The 22,418-nt window shown below is 37.5% G+C and overlaps 2 protein-coding genes across 6 annotated transcripts in view; one reads left to right on the top strand and one right to left on the bottom strand.

The window, feature by feature from the left end:
* The first annotated feature begins 6,919 nt into the window (after positions 1 to 6,919).
* On the top strand, positions 6,920 to 14,072 carry SETD9 (SET domain containing 9). 3 transcript variants are annotated; one of them, XM_004380480.2, is made up of 6 exons: positions 6,920 to 7,017; positions 8,667 to 9,034; positions 10,227 to 10,350; positions 10,613 to 10,728; positions 11,600 to 11,705; positions 13,009 to 13,375. In XM_004380480.2, the coding sequence occupies exons 1-6, from the start codon at positions 6,920 to 6,922 to the stop codon at positions 13,094 to 13,096; spliced, it is 900 nt and encodes a 299-aa protein (XP_004380537.1). In that variant the 3' UTR covers positions 13,097 to 13,375. The 3 variants fall into 3 exon arrangements, with proteins under 3 accessions (XP_004380537.1, XP_023590757.1, XP_023590758.1); XM_023734989.1 differs by having other exon boundaries at positions 6,930 to 7,017; positions 8,807 to 9,034; positions 13,009 to 14,072; XM_023734990.1 differs by lacking the exon at positions 6,920 to 7,017 and adding an exon at positions 7,533 to 7,651 and having other exon boundaries at positions 8,807 to 9,034; positions 13,009 to 14,072.
* Positions 14,073 to 16,636: 2,564 nt separating this feature from the next.
* Positions 16,637 to 22,418, bottom strand: part of MIER3 (MIER family member 3) — a 42,940-nt gene continuing 37,158 nt past the window's right edge. For 2 of the 3 annotated variants that reach the window (XM_023734988.1, XM_023734987.1), the window contains 3 exons: positions 20,973 to 21,100; positions 20,746 to 20,888; positions 16,702 to 20,647 (listed from right to left, as the gene is read on the bottom strand). In XM_023734988.1, the coding sequence (XP_023590756.1) occupies positions 20,190 to 20,647; positions 20,746 to 20,888; positions 20,973 to 21,100 (729 nt within the window). In that variant the 3' untranslated portion in view covers positions 16,702 to 20,189. Of the gene's footprint in view, positions 20,648 to 20,745; positions 20,889 to 20,972; positions 21,101 to 22,418 lie in introns of all 3 variants that reach the window. The other variant, XM_004380482.3, reaches the window with a different exon arrangement.

The raw sequence follows: 22,418 nt of genomic DNA on the forward strand, positions 1-22,418 counted from the left end.
GCCACATTTAGCATCACTTACAATGGAACACTCAGCTACCACCAGTCTGTCAGTGAAGGCTTGTGTGTTGCTATAACACTAAACGGGCTTCAGCAGAGATTCCAGACTAAGACAGATAGGAAGAAAGGGCTGTCTATCTACTTCCAAAAATCAGCCAGTGGGAACCCTATGGATCATAACTGTCTGATCACAGCTGATCATGGGGATGGTGCAGGACCCGACAACATTTCATTTTCTTGCGCACAGGGTTACCATGAGTCTAGGGCAGGCTCTACGGCAGCTAACAACAACAACGTAATGGGACAGCCCGATAGGATCTGTCTTCCGTTGTGATGCAGTAAGACATACACATCCTGTACATATTTTTGCCAAAAGTGTTTAAGCTGAATTGAACCAGAAGGGAACAATCAGAAAATTCCTGAACAAGGGACGTTTCAGACAACCGGTCTGATCTCTTCATAGATATTTTGTCATGAAAAACTAACGAAAAATCGTCCTAGATGAAAATAGACTAAACGCAATGCGTGAATTTTGATCCTGGATTTTAAAAGCAAATAAAATAACAAACAGCTATAAAAGGCATTTTTGAAACAATAGGGGAAATTTAAATACGGACTGTATATTCATGATATTTAATCAATGCTAATTTTTTAAAATGTGATAATGATACTGAAATTATGTAAGAAAATGTCATTATTCTTGGGTGGCTGCTGTCTGGAACAACTTATGCCCAAATGGAAAAGGCAAAAAAAAAACAAAATACACACACTTATATGTATGTATGTGTACATATATGTATGTATATGCATATGCATGTGCAGAGAGAGAGAGAAAATGTTGCAAAATATTAACAATTGGTGAACCTAGATAAAAGATATGTGGTTGTTTATGGTATGTTCTATAGATTGGAAATTTTCAAAATAAAAAGTTTTGGAAAAATATTTTGGAGTTTGCATAATTTTTGGCATGGCTTAATTTATTTTTGTATTTTACCTTGATTTCCTTTTTTGCAGTTGAGTTCCTGTATTTCAGCAGCAATTCAGCCTACACTAATTGACCACCAGTGGAATAATTTAGGCAATTAAGCAATGTCCAGAAGAGGGCAGCAGAGTAAAAGTTTAATTTAAGGGCCATCTTTGTGTGTTGCCTTTTCCACATATCTGAAAATCAGACTTTATCTCACCACTTTCTCAGTAATAAAGTAAAAATCTCAATGTTCCTCTTTGAAAATTGAAGAAATTCAAAGCAATCGATGAGAATTCCATTTTTCCATTCTCTAACCTAGACTCAATGTTTATCCATTATTTAATAGGACATCCTTACTCTCCCATCCCCTTCTGACAGTCACAACCAAGAAGAGGCTGTATCAAGACACTTGAGGCCTCCTTTCCTGGATTCCTGTTTTCAGGACCACTCTGCTCCCTGGCTGTCCATCCATCCATCCATGCATCCATCTATCCATGCATCCATCTATCCATGCATCCTGCCAACCAGTTGCTCCTCTGAAATTCCCAAAACCTATTTCTGCATGCTAGTTCTCTGCTTAAGAAACTTCAATGACTGTCTACCTCCTCCTACCACAAATCTCAAGATTTTCCAATGGTCTGACCTTTCTCTGACTAAAAATCTTTATTTCCTACTACTCCTAATACATAATTTCTGCTCTACTTGGATCATCACATTCTTGCTCTCTGAACCCATTGCATTTGATCCCACCTCTGTGCCTTTGCTCATGCTAGTGCTTCTCAAACTTTTTGGTCTCATAAGTAGTTGAGAACCACCTTCCTAGAATCTTCCAGTTGACACTCAAGGCTGCCACAACCAGCTGTTACTACACATCTCTATGGTGCAACATTCACATTGTAGTCATAATAGATTTATATGTTTATTATAATTATTTTCCAGTAGATGGCAGTAAAGTGGTTGCAGAAAGAGGTGGCTTTTGCTTACTTACACAGATTAGCAAAGACTATTTTTTTCTTCTCCTTTTTATGCAATGTTTTATGTCCTGTGGAATAAATGACTTCAAATTATTTTGTATCTAATTTTATCAACATGCAATACACTACTTTAATTCATACAATTAGCATTAACTCGAGTATCTAGTGAAATGCTTTGTCACATACTTTCCTTCTCAAAATTTCAATCACGGTATGTGGTTCTAATACTCGATTATCAAATGTTCTGGTCTTAGACCCCATTATACTTTTAAAAATTACTGAAAGCTCCCAAAGAGTTTTTGTGTATGTGGGTTTATCTACTCAGATTTATTGTATCAATATTAAAACTGATTAATCTGTGTCCTTTGCCATGTCCTTTTTCTTCCTAGATGATCTCATCCAGTCCTCTGGCTGAAGACTTTTTATTTTTATTATTTATTTTTTGTTGTTATTGTTGAGAATATACAAGGTAGAATGTACACCAATTTGACAATTTCTACATGTACAATTCAGTGACACTGATTACATTCAAATTGTACAACCATTCTCACCTTCCTTTTCCAAGTTGTTCCTCCCCCATTAACATAAACTCACTGCCCCCTAAGTTTCTTATCTAATCTTTGAAGTTGCTGTTGTCAGTTTGATCCCATACAGATAGATATTAAAAGAGCATAGTGTTCAAGGCATACATCTTTACTAGTTAAGCTAAACTACTGTTTAAAGAATTCAGGGAATATTTTTGGTTTAAGGTTTAAAGAGTATCTCAGGGCAATGGTTTCAGGGATTCATCCAGCCTCCATGGCACCAGAAAGTCTAGATTCCATGAAAATTTTAAGTTCTGTTCTGAATTTTCCCCCTTTTGATCAGGATTCGTCTATAGAATCTTTGATCAAAATGTTCGGTAGTGGTAGCCAGGCACTGTCTAGTTCTGGTCTCATGGCAAAGGGTGACTGAAGACTCTTTAATTTCTATCTCCAGCTATGGCCTCACCTCAGAGATCCAGAAGTGAATATTCAACTACTTACTTGACATTTTTCATAGGCATTTCAAAACTCCACCCTCCCGCATCCAATCCATCAGCAAATTTCCAAAACCCCAAACCCACTGCCACCGAGTCGATTCTGACTCATAGCAACCTGGTAGGATAGAGTAGAACTACCCCGTAGGGTTTCCAAAGCTGTAATCTTTACGGAAGCAGACTGCCACATCTTTCTCCCATGGAGCGGCTGGTGGTTTCGAACTGCCAACCGTTCATTTAGCAGCCGAGTGCTTTAACCACTGTGCAACCAGGGCTCCTGAATTTAAGAGAATTAAAATCATACACATTCTCTAGCCATGGCAGACTTAAATTAAAAACCAATTATACACAAAAGGGCAAATATCATATGATCCCACTTATATAAAATATCTAGAATAGACAAATGAAAAGAGACAGAAAGTAGATACGTGGTTACCAAACGGCTAGTGGGAAAACAAGGAGTAAGTGCTTAACGGGTACAGAATTTCTGTTTGGGGATGATAAAAAAAGTTTTAGAAATAAATAGCATGATGGTTGCACACACACACAACAAAACAAAAAACAATTACAGTATCTAGGAAAATCCCAAATATTTGGACATTTTAAAACACACTTCTAAATAATAATGAATCAAAAAAGAAATGTCAAAGGAAATTAGAAAATATTTTGAACTGAATTATAATGAAGATACAAATATCAAAATTCCTGGAATTCAGTTAAGGTAATGCTGGAAGGAAAATTATAACTTTAAATGTTAGTATAACAAAGAACGATCTAAAATCAGTCACCAAAGTTTCTACTTTAAGAAGCTAGAAAAAGAACAGCAAAGGGAACTCAAAGCAAGCAAGAAAAAGGAAATGATACAGAACAGAAATCAGCAAAATAGAAAATAGACCAAAAAAAGAGAAAATTAATAAAATTAAAAGCTGTTTCTTTGAAAAGACTGACAAATCCTCAGTTAGACTGATGAAGAGAAAAGAGAGAGAACACAAATCACCAAAGTCAGGAATTAAAGTGGAGTTAGCACTAGGGATCATACAGACACTAAAAGGAGAATAAGAGAATATTTATGAACAACTTTATGTCACTAACTTTGACAACTTAGATGAAATGAATAAATTCCATGAAAAAATAATTACCACATTTGACACTAATGAAACACAAAATTTGAATAGCCCTATATGTTTAAGAGAAGTTGAATTCATTACCAAAGACCACTTGAAGTCCAAGTGATTTCACTGGTGAATTCCATTATACATGCTAAGAAGAATAACACCTATCTTGCCCAGATTTTTTTCAGAAAATAGAAGTGGAGGGAACACTTCCCAATTCATTTTATGAGACCAGCATAAGCCTAATACCAACCCCTGAAAAATAAAACCACAAACAAGCCATGGACTTGGGAATTAAAAACCACACTTCAGAATAAGTGTGGAACGACAACAAAAGCCTATATAAAAACCTGTAAGACGTGACAAACGAAGTACTTATAAGTGTGCAGGGTTATCTCAGGAATCAAAGGATGGTTCAGCGTTTGACAATGTGTCATTATAATTCATTACACCAACAGAGGAAAGGAGAGAAGCAATAAGATCATCTCAATGTATAGCAGAGAAAAGTATTTGGTATTCATCACTTATTTAAAATTTATGACAGAAATTCTTTGTCATAAAACTTTTTAAACTCCATAAAGTATATACATATTTAAAAAACCAAACTCGTTGCCGAGTCAACTGCGTATCATGGCAATCCCATGTAGAACTGCTCCTTAAGGTTTTCCATAAAGTATACCTACCAGAAAATTACAGTAAATATTAAAGGTTACACCTTACAAACATAAAGATGAAGTGGACTGACACAAACTAATGTTAGCAGATATCCAAATTAAACTTTTGAGTAAACAAAGGGAGCTGCAGATACTTACAGTAAATGTTTTATTTTTAAAACGCAAAATACCATGTATTTTCTACAGGAACATACACAGGTATGTAAATGCATAGAAATAAGACAGACAAAAATATCAGTCTGGTCACTTCTGAGGGGAGGTAACAAGGTCCAGAATTGGTGGAAATACAGGGTACAGGGAGGCTTTAGCCTAATCTACCATGTTTCTGTTTGTTATAAGAATGTTTTTATTAATTACTTAAGCCAAAACCAAACCCATTGCTGCCAAGTGGATTCCAACTCACAGCAACTCTATGGGACAGAGTAGAACTGCCCCATTGGGTTTCCAAAGCTGCAAATCTTTACAGAGACTCCCTCATCTATCTTCTTCATAGCGGCTAGTGGGTTCGAACAGGAGCTGAGCACTTTAACCACTGTGCCGCCAGGGCACCTATATTAACTACTTAGATAACTAAAAATTAATTTTAATACTATACATTTTAAAAACACTAAAATATGTACAAATACTGCTTTTTTTTTTTTTTTTTTTGATAAGCACATTAGTTAAGGATTCAACTAGTGCTTTTTGGTTCTTTTTAAGTTTGGGGACTATAAACCTTTGAATGCCATCCTGGAAATGAATTGACTCCATGTAGCAAGCCAGGTAAATCTGAATTATGTCAAACTACCAAACACAGCATGTGCGTGCAAACCCTCTAGAGTGTGGCAATATCCTATATGATATTAGAGTAAAATAGACTGTGGCAGATATTTTTTCTTTTCTTTTATTCAATTTTGGAACAGAATAAATTAGTCCAGAGGCCTGAATTTTCACTAGGTCTAACCTGTTAAATTTAGATAGTAGGTTAGAATTCACTCTCACTTTCAGGCAAAGATTAGGGAAACAGACTTTCCAGCCTGAGGAAATGGCACTAACACATTCATTTCTTAATAAACACTTGATTTGAAGATGGCTGAGGGATTCTTAGAGTTTGTCCCCACTGGAACCGAGCTTTGTCCAAATTTGCCCTAAACACACGCATGTGTGCATGGTGGGGAGGAGCAGTTGTAAAAATCACTTCATATTTCACCTATGGAGGGATATTTCCTACCTAAAGTCTATGAGGCAGCATTACCCTAATACCAAAATTAGACAAAAACATTACAAGAAAACTGCAAACCATTCCCTCATGAACATAGATGCAAGACTTCTAAATAAAATTTTAGCAAGTCAAACCCAACAATACATTAAAACGGTAATACACACTGACCAATTCTTTTTGCAGGTGTATACGTATGTCAAAACTTACCAAATTGTTCACATTAAATATGTGCAGTTTGTTGTATACCAATTATACCTCAATAAAGCTGTTAATTTTTTTTTTACCTATGTAATTTTGCCTTCGGGTGTTTGAGAGAATGTAAGAAAAACTGGAGTAAAAACAGAGCATCTTCACATTTTATTCTTTTATATTATGTATACGTATTTGCAAAACCCCCAAATTAGTAACTTTTGGGGACACAGATTCACTCTGATGGAAGGGCCTCATGTCTAGGTAGGCCTGAAACTCTTGCTCCAGAAAACCCAGCTGCTGAGAGAACCGAGACAGGAGAGGCAAACGTTGAGGAAGAGGAGGGAGAGCTATGCAAAGACAGGGGATGCTGCAGAACATAGATGATCAACGAAATCAGTAACCTGTAACAGAAGGCCTGGGGAAGCCGTGAGGAAAAGTCTAGATGAAACTTCATGATGCGTTCCTCGAAGGCAGGATGCCCTTTGAATCCCAGTGACACTCGCGCACAAGGGCTAAAGTGTGAAAATACACGAGTGAAGGGACGGAATAAAGCGGCCTCCTTCCAGCTCTGCGGAACTCTACTTCAGCGAGCTGAGGTCAAGAAAGGTGAAGGTTGGCGGCCAGGGGCGAGAGGAGCCGGGGTTGGGTCTCTGAGGGCGGCACCGATGGCGGCGACGGAAGAGGCGGGAGAGGGCGGCCTCCGTTCCTCCCCGGCCGGGGCGGGCCCGAGACCGCGACCCGCCACTCCCGCGCCATCCTCGTCACGGCGCCGCGGGACAGCCATGCCAGGCCGCCTGCTGCGAGGCCTGTGGCAGCGATGGCGCCGATACAAGTACCGCTTCGTACCCTGGATCGCCCTGAACATTAGCCACAACCCGAGGTGAGAAGGCCAGGCCAGGGGCTTCTTTCTTCAGTCTCCCGACACCACAGTGGCCGCGGGGCCCGAGGTGGCCGGATCCTGAGGCATTTGAAATCTGAAGCGGCCGAGGCCACAGGCGGCCGAAGGGCGGGAGGCGGCCCAGGGTCCAGAGGAGGGCGGGGCCCGAGGTAGGCAGAGCCTGAAGCTCCCTCGGAGTCTGAGGCCGAGGCGATGGGGCCAGCGGCGGGTGAGACGTGAGGTGGGCGGAGCCCGAGGTGGGCGGGGTCACACAGGGCGGAGCCAGAGCTGAGCGGAGGCCGAGGTAGTCGGAGCCTGAAGCTGGTGGAGTCCGAGGCAGGCGGGGTAAGAGATGGGTGGGGCCTTAGGGGGCGGAGCCTGAGGCGGGCGGGGCCCGAGGCTGGTGAAGGCTGACGCGGGCCAGGGCGAGAAGCGAACGCGGGGCCTTAGGTGGGCTGGGCCGAGACGCCCATTTCCCAGCGCCCCCGGCGTTACGGGGCCTGCGAGGCCGGGGAAGAGGGGTGCGCTCTGCGAGTGATTTCTCTTTCACCCGACCGTACCCGCTGGGACGTCTGACGCCACCCTGTATCTTGGCAGAACTCAAACTCTTAAACAGGAAAGCCCGTCCCGTGTGAGGGTGTGTGGCCTTTTCTCTACTAAGACATAGTTAGGACTTCTACTTCCTCAGAAAAGCCAAACCGGGGTTTATTTTCACAGCCCCGTAGAAGTATTTTATGTGGGGAAAGCAATCCAACTCGGCTGGGAGGATGAAGGCTTGGAGTAGTTAACGCATGAAAGCCAGCGTAAAGCAACTAAAAACACATCGGAGTGTTAGGTTTTTATAATACAGGGTCCACGCCATGAAGGGAAACGGTAAAGCTGTCCCGTGTGAAGGGATCTAGTTGAGGGATGTTGCAGGGGGCTCAGTGTAACTGCCGGCTTTGTATGTGGTGTGCTAACGATCTGGAAGAGTGCGCATAATGCTCACTAAATATGCGAACACGTCTCTGTTAATAACCAAATTTTCCCGAAGTTTCATACTGCGGACTTAAAAATTAAAAGCATTATTTCTGTTGGCGGGAATTGTTCTCTCTTGGGTTTAGAAGTAACAATAATACAATTAGGAAAATTAAAATGATGTAGTCATTAAAGAAGTAAGTACTCGGGTGAGAATGTAACAAAGTAGTGTTGACTTAAATTTATCTCTGAAACATCTATAAAAAGAGCCATCTCAATGTGATGATTCTCATTATGTGATAATATTCAAGTGGCTGTTGTGTAGTGGGGAAAAGAGCTGAGCTCTGTTTCTGCTTCTGGCTCTGCCACTCACCAGCTTTAGGATTTGGGGCAAGTTCCTTAACATCTTCAAGCCACTGTTTCCTTGTCTGCAAAAATTAGCTAATATATGTAAGACGCGATGGCATTTGTCACAGAGTGAGCCTTTCATAAATGTTGCTGTTGTTAGCTTGTGTGGGTACTGCTGGGAGTTAGGCAACTAGAGCTATCCCAGACAATTCTTTTCCGAACTACTTTTGTTTCAGTTACAAGAGACTAATCTTAAAATTCTTTAAGGCCAGTAGCCCAGAAAGCATCAAGAAAGTCTGGCTTTTATGAGTTGAAGGGTAGTGAATAGAAAATTCTCCCATTTTCAGGACCCTCCGATATGTTCCAGAGGAATCCAAAGACAAAGTTATATCAGATGAAGAGGTCCTAGGAACATTACTGAAAGTTTTCCAGGCTCTATTCTTAAATGATTTCAATAAACAATCAGATATCTTGACTGTGCTTCCAGAACCTGTTAAATCGAAATATCAAGACTTCCTGGCAGTTCAGCATCAAAGAGAGAAATTGCTTGAAAACAGACATCAACAGCAAAGTATCTTTAAACCAGAAGAAGTTCTTTATAAGACATTGGGTTTCAGTGTTGCCCGAGCAACTAGCTCATTGATTTCTGCTGGAAAAGGTGTCTTCGTTACTAAAGGATTTGTACCAAAAGGCGCGGTTGTATCTATGTATCCTGGTAATGGCACAATTAGTACTTTGCCAAGAGTTATTGTATACAGATAAATATAAGTTCAACAAAATGCTTAAATCTGTAATCCTCAGAGTAAGGGGTTGAATTGGAAACTAAAATTTCCATAGATCTTTTTAAATCCTAATTTGGAAATTTACTGTTTGTAAATTGTTATTCTTAGAAAGTATTCTGGAGTATTTGTTAGGATAAATGCATTTTTCTTTTAAAGAAATTTTTCTAGTCAATGTTTAAATTAAGGAGAACATGTCCTACTTTGATAAGGTAGATTATTTATAAAGCACTAAAGGATAAATCAGTTTGGCTTAGTTAATTGATAACTAAAGGTAAAGATATGATATGGGTCAAAACATGAAAGAATTTAAACCTGTCAGTTACTGAATAAAGACCATTCTGTCGTTACTATACTTGGAAAGTAAAGCAGCTTCTTTGCAAAAAGTCATTGACTGTTGAATGCATAATAGAATATGTTATTTGTTAAACTAACATTATGTTATTTGGCATGGTAGAAAATGTCTATGAATATGGAAGTCAGATAGACTTAGGTTTTAAAAAGTCACTGTGCTCTTTTTATGTCTGTAAGTAAGGGAATGTCTGTTTACTCATATACAACTCACCTATTTACAGGTTCTATTTAACCTATAAAGACTAAATAGAATAAGCCAGCAAACAAATAATAAAATATATTGACAGATAAGCATAACTGGCATGTGGGAAGCATCCAGAAAATATTTTCTCTTTTCCTCCTTTGCCAGTGATAGGAGAAACAACCTGAGTGTCAGACTCATCTATTCTCATATATGTCTACATTATTTAATTGATTATTAACAAACCATATTTCTTAAAGTACTCTTTAATAGATGTCATATCAAACTCTGCTTTTTAAAAATACATATGGTTGTGTAAAACCAAGCCTAAAATGTGATGTTTACATTATCGTTAACCAAGATAGTCATATTTGATTCTGTTGTGTGGACATGTTGGTTCTGTGCTCCCTTTGCTATTGGGCACTCTATAAAGGGAGAAAATAGCCAAAGAAAATGTGATGGTCTAGACTGGAGGTAAAATGTTAGAAAAAGAGGAATTAAATTCTTCCATTTTATGTTTATATTCTAGAGAAAGGCCCTTATCATGATGTTTATCATTTTTACATGTTGCTTTGTCTTGTTGTATGTAATAGGTACAGTTTATCAGAAGTATGAGCCAGTCTTTTTCCAGTCCATTGGAAATCCATTTATTTTTAGATGCCTGGATGGGGTACTCATTGATGGAAATGACAAAGGAATATCAAAAGTTGTATACAGGTAAGTTGATGCCCATGTTCAAATTTAATTATAGGAGACAGAACCATACTTCCTACAATGGCTATGACCAGTAGTATTTGTATTTTAAATAAAAATCTATTTAGGTAACTGCTGTGTAGCAACTCAGTCGCCCTATTGATTAGACAATTTTTTTTTTAAGATAAATTGCACCTTGCTTAGTTCGAGGGCTAATTTTGTATTTTTGAATTCAATTTTAAGATACAGAAGAACAGTCCTTAGCTAATGTTTTCACCTGTTTCAGATCTTGCAATGGGAGGGACCAGCTTGGCCCTTTAAAAATGAGTGATAGTACATGGCTAACTTCAGAAATGCATAATCCACTGGCTGTAGGACAGTATGTCAACAATTGTTCAAATGGTAAGTTGGCATCATGTCTGTATGAGACTAAATGTAAATATGACAGTGGTTAATTCTCCTTTGCCATTATGACTGAGTGCCAGAAACAGGTGAGTTTAATATCTGAGCTGTTCAGAGCCCTTAAATAACTATAACTTTTTGAGGGCAGATATCACAGGGAAAATTGGGGGAAATGATATATATTAACTGAAATTTTAAAATTTACTATTTTGTGATTTTGCAGTGACTATAGGTAATTGATAACAGTTATCCTTTTGATCATTATTATTTTAGCATTTGTTTTATAGTTAACGGAGAGATTATTTTGTCAGGGGCTCAGTATAGCCTTATAGAATAATCACGAGACTGGTATCCCCTTTCTGTGGGTGTTTGTGAGTCACTTAACTTCTCTAGGACTTGGCTTTCCCATAAGTAAGAGTTTGATCGTCTGACTATGTTTAGCATAGGCTTTGGTGTAAAAAACAAAACCAAACCCATTGCCGTCAAGTTAATTTCAACTCATAGCAACCCTATAGAACAGAGTAGAACTGCCCCATAGGATTTCCAAGGAGGAGCTGGTGGATTTGAACTACCGATGTTTTCGTCAGCAGCCGAGCTCTTAACCACTGTGCCACCAGGGTTAGGGAGACATAAATTTGAAGACTGACTCTTCTACTTAACCTTTAACCTTTCTGAGCCCTTACTTCTTCCTGGTCTCAAAAAAGTAAATAATGAAGTTTATTTCAGAATATATATGTGTGTATGTGTGTGTGTATTAATTTTAAGCATGTTCTGTTAAGTTAGAAAACATACATAAAGTGTCATAATCCAGTACTGTTTTCTATGACCTTGTATCATCACTGTGTTTCTAAAAGTTATGTGTTTTCTCTAGACAAAGCGGCTAATGTCTGTTATCAGGAATTTGATGTGCCTGCAGTTTTTCCTGTAGAACTGAAGCAATATCTTCCAAACATTGCCTACAGCTACGACAAACAAAGGTTGGTCTTCTACAAGAGCAGTTCCTATCTTCTGCCTTATGCTGTACTTAAAAATTTTTTCTCAGAAAAAGCTATATAGAAATTAAGGTGAGATTTTGAGTGAAAAATTACAAGTAACTTAGATTTTGATGTTCATCATACTTTAATGTAGACTTATTTCAAATTATACAATGTTTCCATTAACCTGACTCATTCTGCTTATTATTACCCATTTTTAGTCTGTGTAGTACTTCACAAGTATTAACCTTAGTTTTTTTTTCCCAATCGATTCTGTTGTTTTTCCTAGTCACAAAATCTTCTAATATATTTTTACTTTAATCAATTTAAGTATCATGTTCTCCACTTCACATGAGAGCACCCAGTTGAAGAAGAAAGGGGTCAAATTACACTATGTACTATTTCTTTTGCCCATTTCACTATTAAGGTTTTCTAACCTAATAGTGAAAAAAAAAATAGATACATCCAGAAGATACATATTTTCAATATAACATACATTTTCTGTTCATTAAGTGGGAAGTGTACTGAGAATATGCAAGTAACAGTTTTAAAATATAAGTTATTCTGTAGAGTTAAGTGTTCTCTAGTAACATTGCTATAGGAAGATAGTATCTTTATATCATTGCACTGAGCTGTCAGTTGCTAGCAAACTTTATTTTGTGGGTGTTCTATTAAATTGGCCTTTTAAGAAATGAATGATGTTTAAAATTTGGACTATTCCCTATACTTAACACTTGATAGCTTTGTGTGTGTGTGCGCGTACGTGTGTGTGTTTAACAACTAGGTCTTAGCCACATACTCTGGGGTCTAATGTCATTACCATTCAACAGGTAGAGGAAAAGATAAATGAGTGGGAACATTGAATATATACATATAACAGTATCTTATTTTTTCCAGAAAAAATTAATTTTTTTAAAAATTTCATTTTAAGTAATGTTTCCAGCTTTGCAGAACACAAAGAGATAATTAATAAAAGAATTTTAAACTATAATGTCATTTTAAAATCCTGTTTGTAGTACCAGTTTTGCGGGCCTGAATATATAAATGTTTTCGGAAGAGGTAGCCAGTTATATAAATGTATTGATTTGATTTGTGGTCTTTTTAAATGATATAGAATAGACATACTCTAGAATAATTCCATCAGAGATTTACTCATGGAAATCAAATACATAAACTAAGATGATAGTAAGGAATCTGAGTAGAGAGAAACTTACATCTATAAAACCCATATTGATTATATTAAAAATATGAGCTTGTATCTATTAATAATTCTAACTTTTGTGTATTTTTCTCTTTTTGTTTTCAGCCCACTTCGATGTGTTGTTCTTGTTACACTAAGGGATATCAAGCAAGGAGAAGAGCTTTTTTCAAATTACTACACAATTGTCAGCTAACTTTGTCATTCAGAAATTAGGTTTTTGACTCAGCTATCGAGTTAACTCTAAGTATTTTTTGTTAGTCATTTCTCTGAGTTCCATCTGTAGAACAAATACTTTGAGACCTAACTGGAGTAGAAATTCTGTTTTTATTGATACTGTATTTGTTTCAATTCCATGATAAAAGCTATTTGCTTCCTTACAATTTCAAATTTGAAATGCAGTTTCAATTTTAATTGACTTTCACCTAAATACACAGTAACTCATTAAATTAAAACCTACGGTATGAGTTTATAATTTTAGTTTTTCATTGATTTTGTCTATCTCTTTGGTGCTTTATTAAATTATAGTTAAGCCATCAACAATTCTTGCAGTACTGTTTGATGTGTACAAACTGCTGTGAAAACTTTATTTTTACAGATAAACTGAAGTAAAAAGAAAATTTATTCTAAAATAGAATTTGTGTTGCCATCAGTAAATTGGTGTGTGTGTGTTTCATCTAATTTAAAGATTGTTCTATCTTGATAAGGGGAAAATGTGGGGTTATACTATTTTCTCTACTCTTAATTATTTTATTTAAGCATTTCACACATCATTTAAAAAAAGAGCTAAAAATGAGGAAAGAGATCGTTTTAGCATGGGAATATAGATGGTGTTGGTGGAAGAACATTTACTCCTTGCTTCTCATGTTTCCTTGTGGTGGGCTTCTATTAGTAGGGCTCCTGCTGTCTCTACCCATGGGAGAAAGAGTGACTTTCTGAGAGTATCTTTGGAGAGCTAGGCACCAGTGCCTCACACCCTTCTAGTTCCTTCTCTGTGGATCTGCCTGCCAGCAGGATGTATCCTGGGCTGCTCTCTGCCCCCGCGGGAAGAGGCCTGTAACTAGCCCAGCCAGTGAACCAGTGAGCCTAATTCAGAGGTGGAATATTAGTGAGCCGACCAGGCCACAGGTCTGAAGCCACCTTCTCCAGAGTTTTGTAGTAATAATTACTTTGATTTCCATTGACCTGCCTCTTGCATCCAACTCTCAGTTCTAAACTTGGATGGGGAGGAGGGTATGTATTGAGCCCCTCAAATCCTAACATGGAATCTGTATAATCAGAATTTAACCACTTCTGACCACCTTCACTGATAAGCTACCAGCTTTTTTCACCTGGTTTATTGCAATTTCAGTAGCCTCCTAATTGCCTTTCCGTTTACATTCCTGTTCCCCAACCTGTATTATAGACTAGATCACTAAGAGTGATCCTTTAAGAAATGTAAGTCACATCTTAATATGCTTCTGCTCAAAACCCTCCAATGACTCGTTTCACGGAGTAAATGCCAACGTCCTTCACGTACATGATCTAGCCACTCATTATCTCTGATCTCATCTACTCTCCCCCTTGTTCACTCCACCTGCCATACTGGCCTCCTTGCTGCTCTTTGAACCTGCCAGGCACACTCCCACCCCAGGGCCTTTGCACTTGTTCTCTCTGCCAGGAATGATCTTCCCCCAGATACCACAATTTGTTCTGTTACCAAGAGACCTTGCCTAACCACCTTAAATTTACAGTCCCCCAACTCCCACCTCTGACACTCCTTATTCTACTACCTTATTTTTCTCTGGCATTTATCACCATCTGACATACATTTTACTTGTCATCTCAATAGTGTACCCGATGGAGTACTAGTGCCTAGAACATCTTTCAACAAACAGTTGACAATACTTGAATGTATGAGACATAGTTTGTCCCAGTATCTCTCATTTATTTGCCTTACAGTTTAAGGCAATTTTTTGTCATTAAATCAGTAGTTGTTCAAGTAGTCTAAGGTATAAGCTGATACAGAAGGGGCCTCCCATTTGACACTTGGCATGTGCGTGTATACACATCCATGAGAGTATTTCACTTTTTTGATTGTCTTTTGTGTCACCAAAAGCCTAAGAAGTCAGAGGGGCTCATCTTGTAGAGAAACCAATCTACTCTATCAAGAAAACTGTTACCTGACTTGGTGAGTAAGTACTAAGGGAAGGGCCATGGGGGATACAAAGAATAAAACATGGTTCCTGCCCATAAAATGCTCACAGTAGGAGTATAAAGCTTGCCTAGTACCATGACTTGCTCTGGGCTGTAGGGGTGCAGTGAAGATATTTTTAAAAACAGAACACTGATATTTTGAAAATTAAAATAGCCATTTTCATTTTTTCAGACTGATTTTTTAGATTTATAAATGGCAGATTTCATTTCTCACATGCTTATGAAATGCTTATCCTACATCAGAAAATACCTTTGTGACAGTAATGGCTTCACCTCCTTGTAAAAACATAACTCTCATCAAGATCAAGGTATACACACGGAATCTCTCTAAAGTGAATGTCAGCTGTTGTATATTAAAATTACAAAAAATTGAGTCTTCCTTGTCTAGCACCACAAATTCAGTGCCCCTTGTGCACTGTTTTGTCACAGAGAACCCACAAAGACACCAACAAGAGAGGATTGTGATTAAGGATCAGTTATTTGGACGGGAAATGGTAACCAGGGCTATATCCCAGGGACTAAATTAAAATGAAAGTGTATATGATGAGATGTCCAAGTCTGCAGATGCCATGAGGCCTTTGAGAAGTCAGAGAAACATCTGGTTCCAAAAGCATACCACTGATGAAAATTAATGATCAAAATGGACAAGGTCTGGAAGTCACTAGAGATTATTCTGCTTCCAGGAAGCTGCTGCTCCCTCCCTTAAAAGCCTGAAGTACCATGTAGTGCTCATATAGCACTTGCTGCATTCTTGGCTGTATCCACAATACTTGTGCTTGTGCCCCCTCTGAAAGCACTTCTGTGCATCTGTGTCCACCACAGATCCCTCACGGTAAGGCCCTCAGGTGGTGGTGAAGGAAGGAAAGTGGTTTTAGACAAGTAACCAAGGCAAAGGAGTCAAGGTTTTTGTTTTCCTGTTATCCTCTTCTTGCCGTTGTACAACATCTGGATATTATACATGTACAACACCTGATCGACTAGATTGGTTTCACTACAAGATGAGCCCCTCTTGTAGAGATGAGTCTGATCACTGCATATTAATGGAACTAGAGGAAGCTCTGGTGAAAGCAAATGAAATATGGGGACAAACTTGTGAAATAAGGCTAAAATATTCTTTAGCTTAAAAAGATAAAGGCTTAAGGAAGATATTAACGAGTCCATAAAACCAAGATTATTATAGATAAGACTAGTTCGCCATAAATACATTCTGTCGAATAAAAAATTTTCCAATTTCAGATATCGTGACTTCCTAAAATGGATGGTTGCCTAGAATGCTGCCTGAAACACAAGAGATATTCAGTCAGTGCTTCCTGAATGAAACTAAAAGTATAATCCTCATTTTGGGACAGTAAGAGTCTTATTATAGATGGAAAACTATTATAGATTTAAGAAAAACTTATTTTATCTACTGACCTCATTACTTACCCATCAAATATCTTATTTACTACATCTAAACCCAACTTAACAGTGGTAAAGTATCTACCCATGTGGTATAGTTCAAGACTATTTGTGGCAAAGACTCACACGAACCAAGAAAAAAAAAAGATTTCCAGATTTTTATTTCTGGAACTGTACACCAGGTATTAAAGTACAACAAATACAAAATAATGCTCAAAAAAATCAGTGTTTATGTACAAATATTAAAATCAATGCAACATTAGCAACTTCCTCTTGAACATCTGATACTAAAACTTGTTCTGATTGTCACTAATTTATCTCATACTCACAGGGTACTTATTTCAAACTGGGACAATTGGAATCACTGGTCATCTAAGAAGAATATTAATATCTACCATATTTAACAATAAAACTAATAGTTTCCTTCTAGTGAAAAAATTAGGAACTTTTTAAAAAACATAGTAACGTCAATATTTTTATAAATTATTTCAGTTTCCATTTGTAGACAATGTGCTTTGAAACTCTGGGCAAACAATCTCCTTGGTGGTCAGGTTTCTTCATTAGTTTACATTCAAAGTTGAAATATTCACTAGAGACTTTGGTTAAATTAAATAGTATCCTACGCTCTATTAGATCTGACATTCTCAAATGCTTATGACCCTCAATTTCTAAAAATTAAAAAGGAAACAATTGCACAATTCTTTGACCTAATTGTACACACTTTAGTAAATTTTTTAAGCAGTATTCTACATCCTTCAAGTAAATTCAGCAGTTGACCATGACAAGAGGAAAACTGAACATTTAAAAAGCTAGAATGAAAAAGATGAGAAGTATGACTAACAAAAGTATTGCTATAATCACAGCACCAGTTACATTTCTAAATGAATAAGCTGTCCTCTTCAAATTCCCTGTACATAAAAGATACATCAGCCAACACTGCAATTGCTCACCATGGATTTTTGGTTTGTTCATATGAAAATAATGTAGCAAAGGGAAAAAAAACAAAAAAAACAACCCAAAAAGAATTCATCACAGTTTGTTATAAGAATTGTGCTTAACACTTGATAATAAAGGCATTATTGTTTCTTTGTATGATTGCAAATTGGCTAGTTTCATGCTCCCAAACGCAATTCTTTTAATAAACAGTAACAAATTCTCTGTTAAAATGCTAAAACTGAGAGGAAAAAAAAAGCGCCCAGTAAATCCAGCTTTTAAAAGAAAATTCAATAAATAGCTATTTTACATGGATAAAGTCATAGTGGTACAATTATGAATGTCACATCAAGCATGCACAAAAATGGTATATTATACACGGCAGAAGTAGTCAGAAAATATTGAATTAGATCTAAAAAGATAAGAAGAATTTACACATATATACAAAAATCTTGCAAATTATTGCCTCATTCTAACAAGGAATTAAAAGTAAACGTTACCAGCTAGCTAGCACTCTCTGAGAGGCTAAAAATCAGGTTGGCATTTAAAAATCTATTAAACTAGCTGGAATTTATTTTTCTCTCATACCATTTTCTGGATTTTGGTCAAAAATCTTTATTAAATAACTAAAGTGTCCATTCAACTTGCTGATAATCCAAACTTTAGATAAGAAACACCGTTTCTATCTTATATCAAGATCCCAGCAATGCATAGATAAACTGAATATATTACTGCATCAGCTACTGAGAATGGGCATGTTCATTTAAGTGCAACTGGTATTAGCATTCAGTCATCTTTGTGTAAATTATTTTATACAAACCAGCCATTGTAAACCCAGAGTCAAAAGTAAAGTTACAACAATGGAAGATTATGGCCAGTATCTTACTAAATTACAGAAAATGTACTGATTTTTAGCACAAGCAATAAGGTTCAAAGTTTAGCACAACAACACAGCAATAAGAAGCTGACAACTTGGATGAAATTATCAGAAAGCAACACAGGGCCCAGGCTACCCATTATTTACTGTGTGCATACAAGAATGCTAGACTTTAGCTGTATAAATTAGAGACTGATTTTAAGTTATTAATTTAACTACTTTTGTCCACTGCGCTAAACTAAATGTGCTACTGCGTAAACACTTCAAAGCAATCTTCATTAAAATTCTGCAAAGGAAAACAAGAATAAACATCATCCAAAACAAAGGATGTCATTGCAGTTCACAGTTTGTATAATAAATACCCTCCCTTTCAATCACTAAGGTTACTACATCCTATCTACTCATCAGCACAACCTTGAAGTGACTTAGAAATATCAGCAATGCAGCCAAATATTTTAAGTTTTTTGCAAAGCAACACAACTAGTAAAAATCAAAATTTTTAATTAAGATGGTGAAAAAACAAAAAAAGTAAAATTATGTTTTAACTGTACTATAAAAGCAAAGCTTATTATATCCTAATACTGTATTATACATTGTTTGAATTCACCTTATAACTTAAAGATGCATGGCCATAGAGCAAAATGGCCAAAGTTTATGACAATGGCTTCTTATTCACAATGTTTGGAATAAAAATAAGTTTGAGATGCATCTGAACGTCTATCACTTTTTAAAACTTAAAGTGGTTAAGTACCATTCTATTTCAGATAGGAACTCACATTTTTCTTGCCAAATGCTCAAGCTAAAAAAAAAGCTTAAATATACTTCAAGGTTCTACTGCATTGTGTATAAAATCTAGAAGTCCCTCCTAAATATTAACACTTTGAACTGCAGTGCTACAAACAACTGAAGAGGTGTCCCCAAATGTAAACCACTGAATGGCAACATCCTAGGCTTTGCAGACTGTGCCTCCACAAGTCGACTGCCTCAGGATAAACAAAATTATGCAATGACTGGTATTGATTTTTAAGATTACAATCTTGACAATGGTGGACAAAATCCCATCTGAACACCACATCTTCAAAGGCCGAATTTTTAGCCAATAAACAAAGTTACACAGAAATCTTCTGGCAGTAAGATGACCCATTCTGTGTAAGGTAGCCCTGGTCTAAAATTTTGAAACAGGATCCAAGCAAGCGTCTTCGTAATTTGCACGCAGTTCCTTGTGCTGGCTTCCATAAAGATGGACTTGCTGTTTTGTAAACTGAAGTGCTCTACTTGAATAACATGAGAGAAGTTTCCATTTAAAAAAAAAAAATCCTTGCATGTTTGTGCAGTTTAAAGAAACCTACCCCTGCTTTTATTTAATTAAGAAAATTAAAATTAAAAAAAAAAATGCTACATTGAGCAGGGATCGGGATCGGTACCTGTAAACATTGTTATTCCACTGCATCCATTACGGCAAAAGGAATTTACGCAAAAAGAAGCCACTCCATTCAGTTCAGAACTTCTGTGCTGGTTTTGAGCTGGAGGCCTCTGTCTACAGGTTTTAAAATTGGGAGTGAGGGCAGTGGGGAACAGAATAGAATAGAAAAGGGAGGTACCAGGGAGGAGGTACTGGGGATGAGGAAGAGAGAAGCAGAGCTTAAAGCTGCACCACAGAGTTCAATCTTAGTTCCCAACTCTGCTGATCATAGTTCATTTCCACATTTATGGATTGAAAAATGAAAATACTCTTGATAAATCAAGATATAGTTCTATACATACTGACATCACTGATGTCATAGTGAAAAAGGTTCAAACTTCCAGTGAAAGACTAAGCAAACCTGATAGCTCCCCTCAAGTTTACTGGTACTGCACACCCATTGTTCCTGGGCTCCTCCCCGGGTCACTCAGAGTGAAGGGCAGTATGCTGATGCAGGGCGTGGGCACTGATGAAACCATTGGTCTCGCTGGCAGACAGACTGCCAAAGTCAGCCACTGAGACAGCCATTTTGGCACTGGTGATGTGATGTGTGTGATTTTCAAAGTCCACACCCAAATTATTTACAGATACCTCATTCATAAAGGATTCAGGTACAGCAATGCCCATTTTCAATCTCTTTGCTGGTCTTTCTGACTCTTCACTGCACAAGTTCATAGGGTTTAGCTCTGAGTGATAAAATCCAGTCTCAAATAAATTAAAACAATCACTTTCCCCATTGCTGGGCAGGGTAAGTAACTCTTCTGTTACAACAGGCACATGATTTACTTGTCCACGGGGTGTGTTGCCCAGTGAAGGAAAGCTATCATCCAAACAATTCACATCTGTGGGGTTGCAGACGGTTGCTACACTGTTGGTCAAAGCTAGAAAGAAATAGAAAACGGTTTGATTAAGTGGTCCTGTTATGAAACAAGCTTCGCCCCAAGCTATACTAAAGAACACAAAAAGATGTTCATTTTACCTGTCAAGTCGCTGGCAGTAAAAGAGTTCAGAATGTTCAGCTGTTGATCAGGAAGAGGCTCAGGTCGGTTAGAAGTTAAGGCTGAAGAATTTACAGTCCCACCCAGAGCTTCTGTTTCATCTACCAAACGATCCATATAGTCCCTGAAAAACACACCCCAATGATTTTATAGCTGCTTATTACAGTTAAAAACAAAGAGTCACTGAAGTCCAGTTCATGGTACTTACGTAACTCCAGGGTGATGGTTGTATCGTTTCTTTCCAAATCTTGTTTGCTGAGCAAAGTAATCATAACGCTCAGATTTCTTCCACATATAGTAGAACGCCACACACTCAGCAACTGTCCGAGTTCTCACCTAACAAACAAAAATGGATTTTTGAAAAACAAACCAACAAATCTAATCCATTTTTTTAAATAACTTTTTTAAAAATAACACTGTAACTTCAATTCATGGGTCTAATTTTCCAGCCTGCCAATTATGAATTTCTAAACAGTTTATTAGTATATACCAGAAATGTCTTTACATTTACACTGTTTAGCAATGAGGCTACTTTCAAAAGCCCAAAGGTTATTATTTTTTTAAATCAGAATGTATTAGTTTATAAAACAAATGTGCATCCAGAAATTATCTTGCCCCTTTACTGAAAAATCCAAAATCACTGGAATCTCTTATTTTCTTCACTGAACTCTGTGATTCTGCCTGCAGCAAAGGTTGTTAAACTGGAATTAGCCAACCCCAGAGGGTCCATGATACGCTTCACAGAGGTTTATTAACTCCCCAAATTATGCGCAGGTACACTTTTCTGAGAAGGGCCAGAGACACATCAGATTCTCAAAGCGTTCCATGAGCCAAAAGAGGGTAAGAACCCTTGGCAAAGGGATCAGCACTGTATTGTTTCTGGAATTTAAGACGATTTGTTAACTAAAGGCAGAGTTTTCCCCTCCAACATGTGTTTGGTAAGAACAACAATGAATTCTGAGTCTCACCAACCGAGCCCTGCAAACAGACTAGGGTTCCTCTGACTACATGTAGCCATGGGTATGAGTTCAGATGTACGGTCTACATCAGACTAAATTCTGTATCCTTATCCTGGTACTTAATCAGTACCCAATAAGGAAGCTACCATATTTCTACCCTCATTAGCAAATGTATTGTGATAAAGATCACTAATACAGGGTTCAAGCTTCTTAAATCGAGAAATATGGTATACCTTTCAATTAATACCATTATCTACACGTCTTCTCAGAATATAGGCTTCTTGGGGATGGAACCTTTTCTGTTTTGTTCACTGGTGTATCTCTAGTGCCTAAAACAATGTCTGGTAAGTTGTTGTTGTCGTTAGGTATTGTCGAGTCGGTTCTGACTCATAGCAACTCTACAGGACAGAGCAGAACTGCTCCATAGGGTTTTCAAGGAGCACCTGGTAGATCTGAACTGCAGTCGAGCCCTTAACCACTATGCCACCAGGGCTCCGTCTGGTAAGCAGTAGGATTTAACTGTTTATGGAATGAAAGGATAGAGTAAATTTCATAAGTTATTGCAAAAGTGATAGCTTTATTTTGACTTGAAAAGCCAACTCAGATTCTAAAACAGAAGTTTTATCTACGTACTAAATTAAACACTTCTGTCATCTCATCTTTGAGAAAACATACAAAAAAGCATAAAATACTGA

Source organism: Trichechus manatus, unplaced genomic scaffold (genome assembly GCF_000243295.1).
Source record: "Trichechus manatus latirostris isolate Lorelei unplaced genomic scaffold, TriManLat1.0 scaffold00074, whole genome shotgun sequence".
NCBI lineage: Eukaryota > Metazoa > Chordata > Mammalia > Sirenia > Trichechidae > Trichechus > Trichechus manatus.